Source organism: Colias eurytheme, chromosome 6 (assembly GCF_061535395.1).
Source record: "Colias eurytheme isolate Ceu_HAF_F1 chromosome 6, ilColEury1 Martin Lab GWU primary, whole genome shotgun sequence".
Classification (NCBI taxonomy): domain Eukaryota; kingdom Metazoa; phylum Arthropoda; class Insecta; order Lepidoptera; family Pieridae; genus Colias; species Colias eurytheme.
Genome location: NC_142985.1, coordinates 7,044,383 through 7,058,300, shown reverse-complemented (window position 1 = coordinate 7,058,300; position 13,918 = coordinate 7,044,383). Strand labels below are relative to the sequence as shown.

Genomic DNA, 13,918 nt, shown 5'->3' with positions numbered 1-13,918 from the left:
CTTGTAAAATACTAGCTTACCGCCCACGCCTTCGCCCGCTTTGACTTAAACCTAATAAATTATATACTAAAACCTTCCTCTTGAATCACTCTATCTATTAAAAAAAACCGCATCAAAATCCGTTGCGTAGTTTGAAAGATTTAATACAAAGGGACATAGGGACAGAGAAAGTGACTTTGTTTTATACTATGTAGTGATAATTTATTTATGTAATATGTACATAGTTTACAAAGCTTAAAAAAGGAAAAAAAATCAAAATGAAAGCTTTAAAAATCTTCGTCAATCACATAATTTAAACCTAACGATCATTATTTTATGCTAATATTATAAAGCTGAAGAGTTTGTTTGTTTGTTTGAACGCGATGATCTCGGGAACTACTGGTCCGATTTTAAATTAGGTTTTTTTTTGAAAAAATAAATAATACAGAGTATTTGGGAAATAATAAGGCAAGTTTTCACGAAATTCGGTATAATTATTTTTTTTTAAATATAATAAATATAAAAAACAAAATCTTGGTTATTTGAATTTTTCCACCTAAATCTTGAGGTTATGTGAAAAAATTGTATTTATAAAAGTTGTAAATCTTATTATTACCCACAACTTTGACATTCAACTTTTTTCCATAGGACTATGGTACGGGAGCTATTAACGTTGAAAAAGAAGTCATTTTAATGTATCTACAGACGCTCCGATTTGGTTGGTGCCAACCATATCGGAACCGACAAGGCAACCATTCCAACATTGCTACAGATTGTCCGACGGTTGGCCTTCCAGCTGTCAGTTGACCATAGAGTAATATGTCAGTTGACCATAATACGAAGAGAATGGGCTAAATTCTACTATAGAAATAGAGAAAATTACAGTCATATGCGGCTCTTACAACTTATTTTTTAAGGTTTTTAATGTAGCCGCACTGTCAATTTTTTTTAATACTTCTAACATAATAAAATACGCTTGATTTCTGGCATCTCTATTTGCGTAATCTTTGTTACTTAAGTCCCACAAACAGGGAAAGTCTTTATATAGTTCCAGCAATTTTATTAATATGTCACGTTCGGTGACCGTAACTCCCTCGGCGTTCATGTTGACGTCCTACACCGGCGGCGTTGCGAATGTGAATGAGCCAATTACCTATATTACTCTATGGAATGAGCCGATTTGGTCGGAACAAAGCTTCCAGACGTTCCAATTTGGTTGGATCGGATAGGAAGTTGGTTTGGTCGGTATCGCCGGCGCATCCGACCACGTCAAACCAATATTAATAATAATTATGTCGGACCGACCGCTCTCTACACTTTCCGATTTGGTCGTGGTCGGATGGTTGGCACCAACCAAATCGGAGCGTCTGTAGATACACTTAGATAGATCCATCAATCATAATTTTTTTATTGCAAGACGTTTTTTTCGTTGTTAAATAGGTGCCAGACGCAATTTTTAATTTCGTTTTTATAAAAAATTCAAATTATTTTAGAATGTCTGTAAATTTCATATTATGTTCTTCAAACATAATATAATCTAAAATTAATTAGCCAGACGCTAATTCGATTGTTAAGTATTAAAAAATGAGTATAAATAAAAAAAGTAATGAAGCATGCAGCTCATCAGCTAGTGTATTTTTATTATGCGACAGGAAATAATTGCAAGAATACAATATTATTTACACTTGTTCTTATAAATTAAAAAGTTAAAATGAAAAAAAAAACATAAAAGTGAAAAATAAATTAAAGTTACCATACATTAAAAAGAATGGAATAAAAACTATATCAATGAAGGTTAAACAATTACATTGTTAAATTTAAAAAGCCATCTTCATAATCATCATCATCATCATCTTCCCTCTCACTGTCAGAATTATTTATGTTATCGTCTAAGCCGTCTAAGGAATTGTTATTGTTTTCCAATATTCCATTATCTGTAACAAAAAAAATAATAATTCATTTATTCAAAGAAAAAAGATTTGTTCGTTATAATATAATAATTTAGTTTTTCTTGATTAATGTTCTATTCAATACTTACTTTGAATAATAACATCTACAACTGTGGAAGGTGATTGCTCTCCCTCAAACCAAACAAAATCGTATTTATCTTTGTTGATGGTCCAACCAGAAGCAACTGGAGATAAAGCTGTCGGTTGTTTTTGGTGTGCATTTCTCCATAGCTTAGTCACATAGCGAACCCTTAATAAATGTTGAAACAATTCAGCTTTACAGGGTGGTAAACTGGAAGAGTCGAAGTTTCGAAATTTTTTTGCAAAGTTTTCTTCAGATTTTTTACACTTGAAAGTACTTGAAAACAGATGAAATCGAACATCATTAATATTACAACAATTTTGGACACCGTACATTTGACAAATAAATTTCTCAAGGGTTATAAAGGTACTTTTCACTATTTCTTCATCATCGGTAATTATATTTTGAAAAGCTAGTTGATATTCGTTCGATTTTTCCAATATTTTAAAAGGTCTGACTTTGCCTTTTCTAAAAAATGCTGGTGTGTAATCACGCCCGGTGATCGCGTGGAAGCATGGCAAAGATTTACATATAGCTAGTATACTAGCGGTCCGCCCCGGCTTCACCCGTGGTACCTACATGTTTAAACTATCCTATCTCTCAAGTTGGATCGAACTGCACATGGTGTGCGAATTTTATTATAATCGGTTAAATGGTTTAGGAGTCCATTGAGGACAAACATTGTGACACGAGATTTATATATATATATTTTAGTATCAGCATCGCATCTGTGCGAAGCCAGGGCGGGTCGCTAGTTGAGTAATAAAAAAAATTGTTTTGTATAGAAGATTGTTGATGTACCCTAATAGTTTATTTTTAACCTAAGGAATAAAATGTACCAATGGAAGGTACTTATTCCCACAACACAGGGAATCCTAGAGTAGGAACAATTCAATTTCTATGCATCTTATATTTTCGAAAAAAAAAAGTTATTGTTTATTGTTATTTAATTTTCGCGGCCGACCCTTTCTATCTGTCTTGCACTTTAAACTATCTCTCCATATACACAATCATCAAATTGTTATACTTACCTACTTTCACTACGTTTTTATTTGTACATATTTAATACTTAACAATCGAATTAGCGTCTGGCTAATTAATTTTAGATTATATTATGGTTGAAGAACATAATATGAAATTTACAGACATTCTAAAATAATTTGAATTTTTTATAATAACGAAATTAAAAATTGCGTCTGGCACCTATTTAACAACGAAAAAAACGTCTTGCAATAAAAAAATTATGATTGATGGATCTATCTAAAGGCAAAAGTTTAAAAATTACGCGTTAAAAAATGACTTTAAATTAAGGATAATTTCCTGTGCAGATAAGATGCGCACTACTGAACGCAACCACTCCGGCTAGCCAGACTGCGCGGACTCTAACCGAAATAGCTAGAGGAACAATATATCAAAAAACCAACTATACTAAAATTCTCACTTGTCAACGTTGGTAGCTCCTATACGACTAGATTTATTTGAAATCGAGATAAACCACGTTTTTATTGAATTTTTTCCCCGAAGAACCTTAATTTGCATAGGATGTTTAAACTGTAAACGTATGAATCATAATACTAAACAGTATTGGTTTATTTTTAGTTTATTTTTAGGGAAAATTTAGGCCTTGCCATCCCACGAGTTCTGATATAAGTTTTGCTGAAAAATTTATAGAAATAAACACATAACTATTGCAGGTGATATTTATTTTATTTTGTATGTATTGTGCACAACTTAAATGTTTACAAATTTAAAAATTTAACTAATACGCTATTTGAGAATCAATAGATGAGGGTCGATAAACTCGTCTTCTGTGCAATAATAGACCACTAGCAAATAAAAGGAAGAGCAATGTAATGGAAACTCCACACATGGCAAATATTCCACCTCGTAAACGGCTTTCACCTGAAAAAATAGGATGTTATTAATTATATTAGGTTTAAACTATTGCACGCCTCATAAGCGAAGCGTTGAGGTGGGTACTACTGTCACTTCGCGCAAAACATCTGATTTTTCAAACTTAAAATGTGTTTATGTTTCATACATTGCACTTGTAAGATAAAACATACACACACATATTAAGAAAAAACACTATTTTTAACATTCATGATATTTTTGATGTCATTTTTGTTATTTAAACTAGTTATAAAACAGTTTAAAAAAGTTCTGTCTTGGACGTCCGTGTGTCTGTATGTGCGGAGGATTTTCTTGTTAACACGATAGCGACCGAAATACTTTACTAATCGAGTCTTTTTTTTTTCTCTTACGCTTGAGTATGCTCAGGAATAGAACCCTTTCATTTTTCAGGGTCTGATTCGATGTGGTTTAATTGTTATTAAATAAACAAAAATAATTATTAATAAATAATTATTAAAAAAAATTATGAGGCGTGCACTTTTGGATTTTCCAAACTTTTTTTTTTATATTGAATGATACAAAGTTACAGAGAAGAGACATACAACCACGGCATATAACCGAGATACAGCTTCAGGGACAGACAACTCATATTTATAATGCGTCTTGAAATATAGGTAGTTACCTTTTTAAATAAAAAAAATTAAACGTGACTCATTTTTATGGACGGTGTTACTAGGTAGTATGTACCTAAAGTATACATACCTTGATCTCCTACTACCTTTTCTGAATATTCCTTAGAGGTTACGAAAGAATTAGAAAGTCGTGGTAAGTATTGTGTCCAAAATGCTACATCTTTTTGGATATTTTTGAGACAACAGCGTGCTAAATTTCTATCGCATATTTCAAATACATTCTTTTCATTAACCGTAAAACGACGCCATTCGTCTTTAGTACTCGGTGCACTGAAATTGCAATAAAACACATACCTTTATATTGAGTATACATCTACTTAACATAAAAAAAGATTAATCTTGGTGCATCTAAGGTTCTCATTCATATTCGCTATTCGCCTTTTGACTTGACGATCATATAAATTCAACGTAGTAATAATATTGTAATACTGTGGTAGTAATCGTACATAATATGAATTCAGCGCGAACCACTGTTCACATATTATGATTATGTCCGAAACCTTATGCGAATAGCGAGTGCACTGTATACGCGTGTTCGTTTTGACTCGCTTTTCGCATGAAAGTGTAAATAAAATTATGCACCAGTAGAATTAAGATTTAAGGGTCCATTCACACAGACCGGCTCGGATAGGAGAGCAGATTTTTGTCACGTTGAAAAAAAAGCTTTTAGTATTTGTAGTAAGGTATTTTTTCATGTGTACTGCTTTTGTCATTAAGAATGTTTAAAGTTTTAAACGCGCTTGGTGTGAAATATTAAGAGGAGGAGACCGGCTCCGAACGCGTCCTTTTTCTCGTACGTGCAATCATTTAGCTCCGTTTAGTTCTTGCACCTCCGGTTCGACCGACTCCAATCGTATACGATCCGGTCTGTGTGAAAATAAAAATGTGCGCCGATGCTCTCTGATCTGGTATGTGTATATGGACCCGTACTTTTAAGAATTCATGATAATTCAATTTAATTAATAAGGTGTAGGTTCAAAACTAACATTGTATTATTAGTGCAACCAGTTGTGAGGTGCAGAAATAATATTTTTAACGTTCGTGTTAAGTGCAAATCCTGTAAAAAATGTCATTTTTATTCTATTTTAACATGCACAGGTAGGTCACGTACATGTAATTTTTTTTGAAAAAGTAAAACAAATATATTTACCCAAATTTCACAAAATTAATTATGTATCGCCTATAGTTCGAAGAAATATATTTTTCATCATTAGAAGCAGGTCTTCTAGCTACTTGTAGCATCATGGCATCGCCTAGTAATGCAATAAGATCCGTCCCTCTCATAGCACCTGCATTTTTTAAAATATTAGTCTACTACAAAAAGTATAATGTATAATAGGGCAGTCTACTAGCGGCTATATGCGATTAGTCGCTTCCGTAGGACTGCAGAGGTAACATGTCGTGAATCAAATTAAATTTTTAAAAAACTATAACACTGTAAGGTAACGGCACCAGTCGTGGACAAGCATCCAGTAATGGACAAAATAAATATTAAATTTAAATATTAAGACCAAAATGAACGTTATATAATTTGGCAATACTTAAAATAAAAGTTTGGTTCATAAGCTATCAAAATACGACATTTCATCTTATTCGGCCAAAATGTTTGAAGATGGCAGAACGTTATGTTTTAGATGCTGCGACTCGTTTCGAAAAAATCCGTTTTTACTAAGAAAATCCTTAAGGAAGTGAGGACACAATTTTGGTTATAAGAATTTTTGTATAAATGTCAGGAAAATTTGATATTATTTTTATTTATAGTAGTTAAGTGTACGAAATATTACACGATTTAGTATCATGATAGGTTATGTTGTTTAAATAAAATTCATCAGTGTCCATAACTGGATTTAATTCTATGGATATATCCATTTATGGACATTTGTCGAAAATAAACTTTTTTTAAAGATATTAATTACATGCGCTTTTCTGTATTGTCTTTTCTTTCTGATTAATAATATACCTATCACGACAATTTCAAACAAAGGGTTCCAATATTGTACAACAATTGTCCATGACTGGATTTGCTTTGGTTCCTATAATGGACATTGATATTTTTTGTTAAAATTACACTAATGGGTCCAACAACATAATATCTAATAGAGAGATCTAGAGAGTTCTCTGATGAACTGTTTGGATCGTTGTCTGCTGCTAAATTCCACCACCATATAGCACACACGCTTAAATTTCATCCACACCGTCTTGACAACAGTTTAAAAAAAGCTTTTTGCCTCGTGCTACAATTTGGAATCCATATCGATGGGCCGATCAGATTAAGGCTGCTGGCGGATTCAGATTGGCGATTCACTTCACGAGTGTAGCGGAATGCCAGGAAACAGAGAGATCATCTACCCCCCTAGAGTGATATGACGAAGAAGAAGAAGTCCCAAAATGGATGGAATGGCAGTACTTTTTTTAGTTATATTTTTCATCCCTGACTTAAAAAAAACCATATTGGTGTTTCTTAACGGACATAACTCGTATTTAACGATGCATTTGAGCAATTTTTGCCTAGAAAATGGAAATTAAGACTGTTTTAAATATTATAAGTATGCAAAATAATTAATAAGTATTATTTTTTATAAATACATCCCCGATTTATTGTATTCCAATCATCATTTTCAAGATTCTATTGATAACTATAAGTCTTATCCAATTGTAAATAACTGGAGAAACGACATTAGGTACAGTCCATAAATGGGTGTTCATAACTGGATGTTGTCCAAAACTGGGTGTCCATCATTAGATTTTTCACTGTCCAACACTGGTGCAAAAAAGTGGTTTTTTAATTAATAAATAACTTCATTATTTATGCATTGTAATCTTTTTTCTTACATTGGTTACACACTACATTGAACTAAAGGTATAACTAAACAATATCCAATAAAGTTAAAAAACCTACGAGAAATTTGCAAAAAACTTCAATTTTTTCCTTAATCTGTACAAGACTGGTGCCGTTACGTTAATAACTTAAAAAAAACACGTTATATATATAAGCTCTATTATACCTATACCATGTAGCTCTATTTTAACGTCAAAGATTAGCGACCGCTATAGAAATGGAAAATTAAAATTATGCATAGTAATATTTGTATACGTAGTATATTATTATTAGTCTGTGGTAATATTAATGTGATATGTGACTGTACTTGATCGATAATGATAAATAAAATAATTTACCTTAGCTATTCATTACTAATTTAATAAGTAATAACCATAAAATGCACGACAAGTTTTCGCAGAACATCCAAATATTTATAAACAACTGACATACCTGTTACATTAAGACGATTTCCGTGAAGATCTACATAGGATAGATGCGCATAACGAAAAACATATGTACGTGATACTAAATTAGCAATTTTTTCCGCTAGCAAAAAGCTTCCAACACCCCAATTCACAACAGTGTCCATAGTGACGAGAGCTTCTAGAGCATCAAGAGTTCCCTTATCTATCCCTTGCTGCAATAGAGATGACCAATACTCCCAACGTACCGCTTCATTCAACTAAAAAAAATTACATCCATTTTTTAAATCGTATCCGTAATTAGTGTAAATTTTACGTCATATTAGTAACTTACCAGACGTAATGATTCAGGATTATTTAATGATAAAGCATTAAAAATATCCGGAAGAACTTTTTCCATTGTAAAATTATATATTTGTTGAAAACTTTTTTTGGAAAAACTTTTAATACGACTGTCTGTAAATATAAATAACGTATAATTAAGTTAGTATTTATTATAGTAGAGTATTTGTAACATTTATGTTTTAAATTCATTTAAATGTTCGTTATTTTAATACAAACCCTGAAGATCTAAAGCTTCAAGATCCGTAGTTCCAAGCATTACATCTAAGGGTATATTTGACAATTTCTTCAAGGCTGTCGCCAAAGAATAAGGTAGATATTGTACTGATTCTGGTAAAAAATTATCGGGCGTGGGTTGCATGAGCTTGTTCCAGGTATTATTCTAAAATAAGAAATTAAATTATTATTATTAAGGAACAGAACTAGTTATTAACAGCGAAAATTGATCAAAAATCTTTCAAACAAAAAAAAATGAATATTAAAATTAAATACAGAAAATATTTTCTCGATTTCTTCTATGGGTTTAGTACGCATGCAATGCAACATCTCATGGTCGTTTGTATTATTCAAACATCCTAATGATTCTGCAATCGTTTGAGATATCTTCTTTATATCAACTACATTATCCTCTTCATGTATTGCTTTCCAAATATTTCGAGGAGAAATAATAATCACTCTATGGAACAAACCTGAAAATAATCACCACCATAATTTGTATTCCTTGCGATATTGCATTATGTATTAGATATTATACATAGTATAAGTAGATAATAAATATTACCCGCAGAACGAGGTGAAACTATGTGATATAATACGCTATCAGCGCCTGCCGAGTGGCCAAAAAGAGTTATCGATGTCGGGTCACCACCGAACGCTGATATATTTTCACGAACCCACAGTAGAGCCATATACTGATCCAGCAACGCAAGATTACCACGAGCTTCAACAGTCTTTAATGTAAAGAATGACAGAATATGTAAGCGGTAAGCTACGGTAACAACAACTACTCCTTCCGCTGCTAATTCCTGACATGGTAAATTCAAACTACCACCTGCCCAAGAGTCGCTATAAAAGATTACTATGACAGGTTGCAATTGCCCGTCTGCATGCTACCTAGAAAAAAGGGAAAAATGTAAGCTGAATCCTTTTCCAAACCAGTAGGATATTTATATGAAAAAATTCAAACCCTTGATGTCCATATGTTTAGGCATAGACAATTTTCAGTGGAATCATTATTTCCATCCTGAAGCTGAGGACAACTCGGAGGCATTCGATGAGCAAAATAAGTTTTTTTCCAACCCGTATGTCGCTCAGGAGGCTGTTAAAACAAATATTCAAAAAAAATATAACTATGGCTTTACCTTTTACATTTTTTATTACATAATAGAATACACTTACTGAGAATCTTAATCTTCCAATTGGAGGCGCTGCATAGGGAATTCCATAATATATTTCGATAGGAGATGCAGAATTTTCCATAAATGCCTTTATCTATAATACAGAAAAATATATTTTTGAAATAATCAGTGACTCGTATCACTATGTAACATGCTTTGAAATAATATAATGTATTTACTTACCCCTACAACACGACCTTGAATTAAATTCGCGACAGGATCTTGTGCATAAACACGCAACACGAATAAAATGTATATTGCAAAGATATGGTGGAACATTATTATTTCATATACAAATTCAGTCACAAGTACACTTGCGGATACGTTTTCATCAACGCTTTATTTGATCAAAACTAATGCGTGAGTATGAAAGTTTGCGTTTCGGATGGACATCCGTCACAACAAAACATGTACCTCTACCTACAATGAATGTTCTCCGTTGCGTGAAAATAATGGATATTGCTTTTGTCCCAAAAACAATTCAAACATTCTCACTCGACAAAAGTGAAAATGTATTACCTAATCCATCGAAAGACAATTATTAGTACTATAATATAACATATTAACTAAGTAAATGGTAAATGTTAAAAATACTATGTAATGACGATTCGAAAGTGCTACTAAATACCTAGTAGTCTAATTGAATAAATGAATGTTTGAGTTTGAGTTTGAGTTTAACTGGTTCAAAAAAATGCTAAACCGTATAATTACCAACTATTTTTTATTTTAGGGACCTAACTATCTCGACTTAAGTTAGTTAATCTATACTAATATTATAAAGCTGAAGAGTTTGTTTGTTTGTTTGAACGCGCTAATCTCGGGAACTACTGGTCCGATTTGAAAAATTTAGTATTTAGTTAGATAGCTCATTTATCGAGGAAGGCTATAGGCTATAATATATCATCACGCTACGGAGTGGAGCCACGGGAGTGAAACCGCGCGGAGCAGCTAGTTTATAATATTTTTGTAAGTTTATTTTTTTAATTTCCAGCCTATTTAACTAAGTGTAAGTATTTTGTACAGGCACGATTTTTTCCAAGAACCATTTGTATTTGAAAATGGAACATTTCCCAACAAAAAAAAATTCCAAGTTAGTCGGCTGTTTTGAACTCGCTACAAAATATATATCCTAGAAATGATATGATCAAAACACAATAATGAATTATTTATACAACAATTATTATTCAAGGACCATGATGAATAGAAATATTACAAAATTACAAAAAATTTGAATAACATCAGAAACTATCACACTTTGACGTTACTGAGTGCTACATCGATTTTCTTTAATAAAATTTTGTAATAGTAATTAACGGGTTGATTATTCGCAAATCCAATTGTCGCTAGCATTAGACCATAACCAAGAAGGATAGAAAACAATTTGTGTCTCGTCAGCCATTCTCGAAGACCGCCAGCTGTAAGCAGGAGTATTAAATAGCAAAAAAAATGTATTTGAAATAAAAAAGATTTAACCATTTAAAGTAATAAGTTAATAACCATTTCTATTGGAGTTTGCTGTAGGAAACCGCAAAGAAGCAGGTTGTTTAGCATATACAAGTAAATATCGCACTCGAACCAAATCACAGTTTGTAACAACATAATGTGCCGTTTTCGTGTCTAAAATTTGGTCTGCATTTCCCTTATCTTCTTCATAAATTCCATCACCTGACGAGTGGCAGAGTATTTTAATTTTTTTTCCATTTTACCGTTAAATGTATAGGTATATTTACGTTCTAAATGTTATATTATTACCTTCATGAGAAACTGGTTTTTGGTAATTAATACCATCAGGAGCATCTATAACCTCACAAAGGGCAACGCATGATAAATGTCCACCGATGCAGCTAGCACCCCATCCGAACCCACCATGGCTATAGGGCAAACTTATGCTCAGTTCTGGCGACAGATATACGCCATTGCCCAGTAATGTTGTCTAAAATAAAAATAAATCGTAATATTAAGTTTATAACGAAACATAATACATCTATTTAATAAAATGAATCGCAAATTAATGTGTCGATAAGTTCAAAAGTCGAGACCTATTCGGGTAAACTTTTTTACGTTTTTATTAAAGGCACATGGAACATGGAACTTGAAACATGTTACATACATACACATGAAGGGTTCATAATATGGAGAGCGCAAACACGAAAAAGGTACAATAGGGCAGAGCAACGTCTGCTGGGGCACGTAGTACTTCATAGCTAAATATATATTTTTTGTTTTTTGAAATTATATAATTAAATACCTTATTTAAGTGTTGTTGAATACCGAAATTAAGAATAGTATAGAAATTTTCCAAACGATTGCCGTGGTATGCGTAAAAAACTTTATGGTTTTTTGATAATTCCTTCCATTTAATTTCTGAATTCGATTTGGAGGAATTAACTACTTGAAACATAAATTGTGGCTTCGGTGCAGGCTTCAGAGAATGTGCGTTAATTAAAACAGCTTCATGCTGGAAATGGAAAAATTGGAAGCTTGAACCCTATTATTTTTTTTAACTTATTAAAATATGTTATAATAAATCTCTACCAACCGATTCTGGTAGCACTGTTTTCAAACTTGGTTCTTTTAACCTAACAAGAACATAGAATAGAAGATCTATAATGTCACTCAGATTACCCAAATTATCGAGGTTATCTAGTTGTTGTAATACCAAATCCAGAGCCGGTACATCCGTAATGACGCTTAGCTAAAAGTGACAATGGAAAAAAACTTAGTCTATTTATCAATTTGAATTAACGGATCATTAAATATTATAAGGTACTAGGTTTCCGCCCGCGGCTTCGCCCGCGCAGTCAAAGAAAAACCCGCATAGTTCCCGTTCCCGTGGGATTTCCGGGATTGCGTCATTTTCCCGGGATAAAAAGTAGCCTATGTTCTCGGGTATCAAAATATATCCATACCAAATTTCATGAAAATTGGTTCAGTAGTTTAGGCGTGATTGTGTAACAGACAGACAGACAGAGTTACTTTCGCATTTTTTAATATGTATTAGTATGGATTAATAAAATTATACAAACTAATTCATCCATATCTTTCACGCCATTTTTCATGAATGCGGGTGGAAATGGCCTTAGACAACTTTCATATCGAAAGCTAAACGCTGCGGCTACAAAAAGACTCCATTTTATATCAGCCGCTTTAAAATCTTTCTCCAATACTAATCTGTGAATATTAGTTCGTTTACTATATAGGTATAATTGATTTTGAATTTAGTAGGCTTTGAGATTTTTTTTGGACCCTCTGATGTTATCACCACCTTCCACCGTCCTTGCCGTCATTTTAAGGACAAATAAGCTCTTTTCTTGAAGGCCCCAATGTCGTAACTTTTTGGGGACGCCGCAGGTGGATTGTTCCAAAGCTTAACCGAACGCGGAAGGAAGTTGCGGGTGAAGCGTAGGTACAGTGGTGGAGCACCATAACCATCCAGATAGTCTGGATGGAACTGAATTTTACGCCGAAAAAAAATTAGGTACGTATAGGTAGGAGTAGATCGATGTAGGGAGGGCTACTACACCTGAACCGGGCTTATTGGTTAATTTGGAAAACTAAGTATAGTGCATAATTTGATACCAAAAAGTTCGTTATTTTTTTTATAATCGAAATTGATAGGTATTAACATATTATCGGAACATTTAAGCATTCAATATTCATACTATTACAATCATAGAGCTCCAGTCATACTTTGGTCCCAAGAGAAAAACTTATCTGAAGGTTGGCTACAAAACTTTTTACAATTTAAAATAACATTATAAAAATGTATTTATATTTTGGACAACAATACAATGCGTATTATATTATTTTATTATAAATAACCTTAAATGAACAGCTTTCTTTTCTAAAGAATCCAGTTTTGCTTGGTTGTTATCTGACAAAGTTTCAGATGTGGATGCTAGATTGCAATTAGTAGCTGTATCCGATAGTGCTTCTGGTTCTCCATCCATATTTGTTCGAAATCACGTTTACGATTATAACTGTGTTATTGTGATAGACATAATTTTGAATATTTTAAATATATGCGAAAAAATATAGGGCCGGATGTATAATATCTGTCAAATTTTTAAAATCAATAAGAACGTAACAACCAGTAGCAAAGCAGCACTATGATTTTTGTTGAAGTATTTATTCTCCAAATGATAGTTATTGTGCTTATACTCATGTCCAAAAACGTTCCAATTAAAAGACCAGGGTTATGTTTCAGAAATCATTTGCGAATAATTATTATGTTGTACGTGGAAATTCATTATTTTGATAGTTAAATTAAATTTCAAAAATAAAGAACCAAATGACTTGTATCCAAATAACCATAATATATCAACTGCCACCCAACTGCACCCCACCTGCAACTAAAACGTAGTGATTATATCCTCTTTG

At 32.6% G+C, this 13,918-nt stretch overlaps 3 protein-coding genes across 5 annotated transcripts; all 3 read right to left on the bottom strand.

The window, feature by feature from the left end:
- Positions 1-1,363: 1,363 nt before the first annotated feature.
- On the bottom strand, positions 1,364-3,118 carry LOC149907765 (uncharacterized). The gene is made up of 2 exons (XM_090102841.1): positions 2,018-3,118; positions 1,364-1,913 (listed from the first exon to the last, which is right to left on the bottom strand). Exons 1-2 carry the CDS (start codon positions 2,343-2,345, stop codon positions 1,783-1,785), a joined length of 459 nt encoding a protein of 152 aa, XP_089958967.1. The 5' UTR covers positions 2,346-3,118; the 3' UTR covers positions 1,364-1,782.
- A 556-nt stretch (positions 3,119-3,674) lies between these two features.
- Positions 3,675-9,852, bottom strand: LOC149907764 (carboxylesterase 4A-like). 2 transcript variants are annotated; one of them, XM_090102839.1, is made up of 11 exons: positions 9,722-9,852; positions 9,540-9,632; positions 9,328-9,459; positions 8,923-9,250; positions 8,634-8,830; positions 8,361-8,523; positions 8,134-8,255; positions 7,828-8,059; positions 5,707-5,845; positions 4,627-4,826; positions 3,675-3,912 (listed from the first exon to the last, which is right to left on the bottom strand). In XM_090102839.1, exons 1-11 carry the CDS (start codon positions 9,815-9,817, stop codon positions 3,770-3,772), a joined length of 1,845 nt encoding a protein of 614 aa, XP_089958965.1. In that variant the 5' UTR covers positions 9,818-9,852; the 3' UTR covers positions 3,675-3,769. The 2 variants fall into 2 exon arrangements, with proteins under 2 accessions (XP_089958965.1, XP_089958964.1); XM_090102838.1 differs by lacking the exons at positions 9,540-9,632; positions 9,722-9,852 and having other exon boundaries at positions 3,681-3,912; positions 8,923-9,254.
- Positions 9,829-13,488, bottom strand: Parp16 (Poly(ADP-ribose) polymerase 16). 2 transcript variants are annotated; one of them, XM_090102840.1, is made up of 7 exons: positions 13,361-13,488; positions 12,565-12,709; positions 12,078-12,233; positions 11,787-11,996; positions 11,291-11,471; positions 11,036-11,203; positions 9,829-10,953 (listed from the first exon to the last, which is right to left on the bottom strand). In XM_090102840.1, exons 1-7 carry the CDS (start codon positions 13,486-13,488, stop codon positions 10,787-10,789), a joined length of 1,155 nt encoding a protein of 384 aa, XP_089958966.1. In that variant the 3' UTR covers positions 9,829-10,786. The 2 variants fall into 2 exon arrangements, 1 of the variants encoding a protein (XP_089958966.1); XR_016456803.1 differs by lacking the exons at positions 11,036-11,203; positions 11,787-11,996; positions 12,078-12,233; positions 12,565-12,709; positions 13,361-13,488 and having other exon boundaries at positions 10,815-10,953; positions 11,291-11,630.
- Between the last annotated feature and the right edge of the window lie 430 nt (positions 13,489-13,918).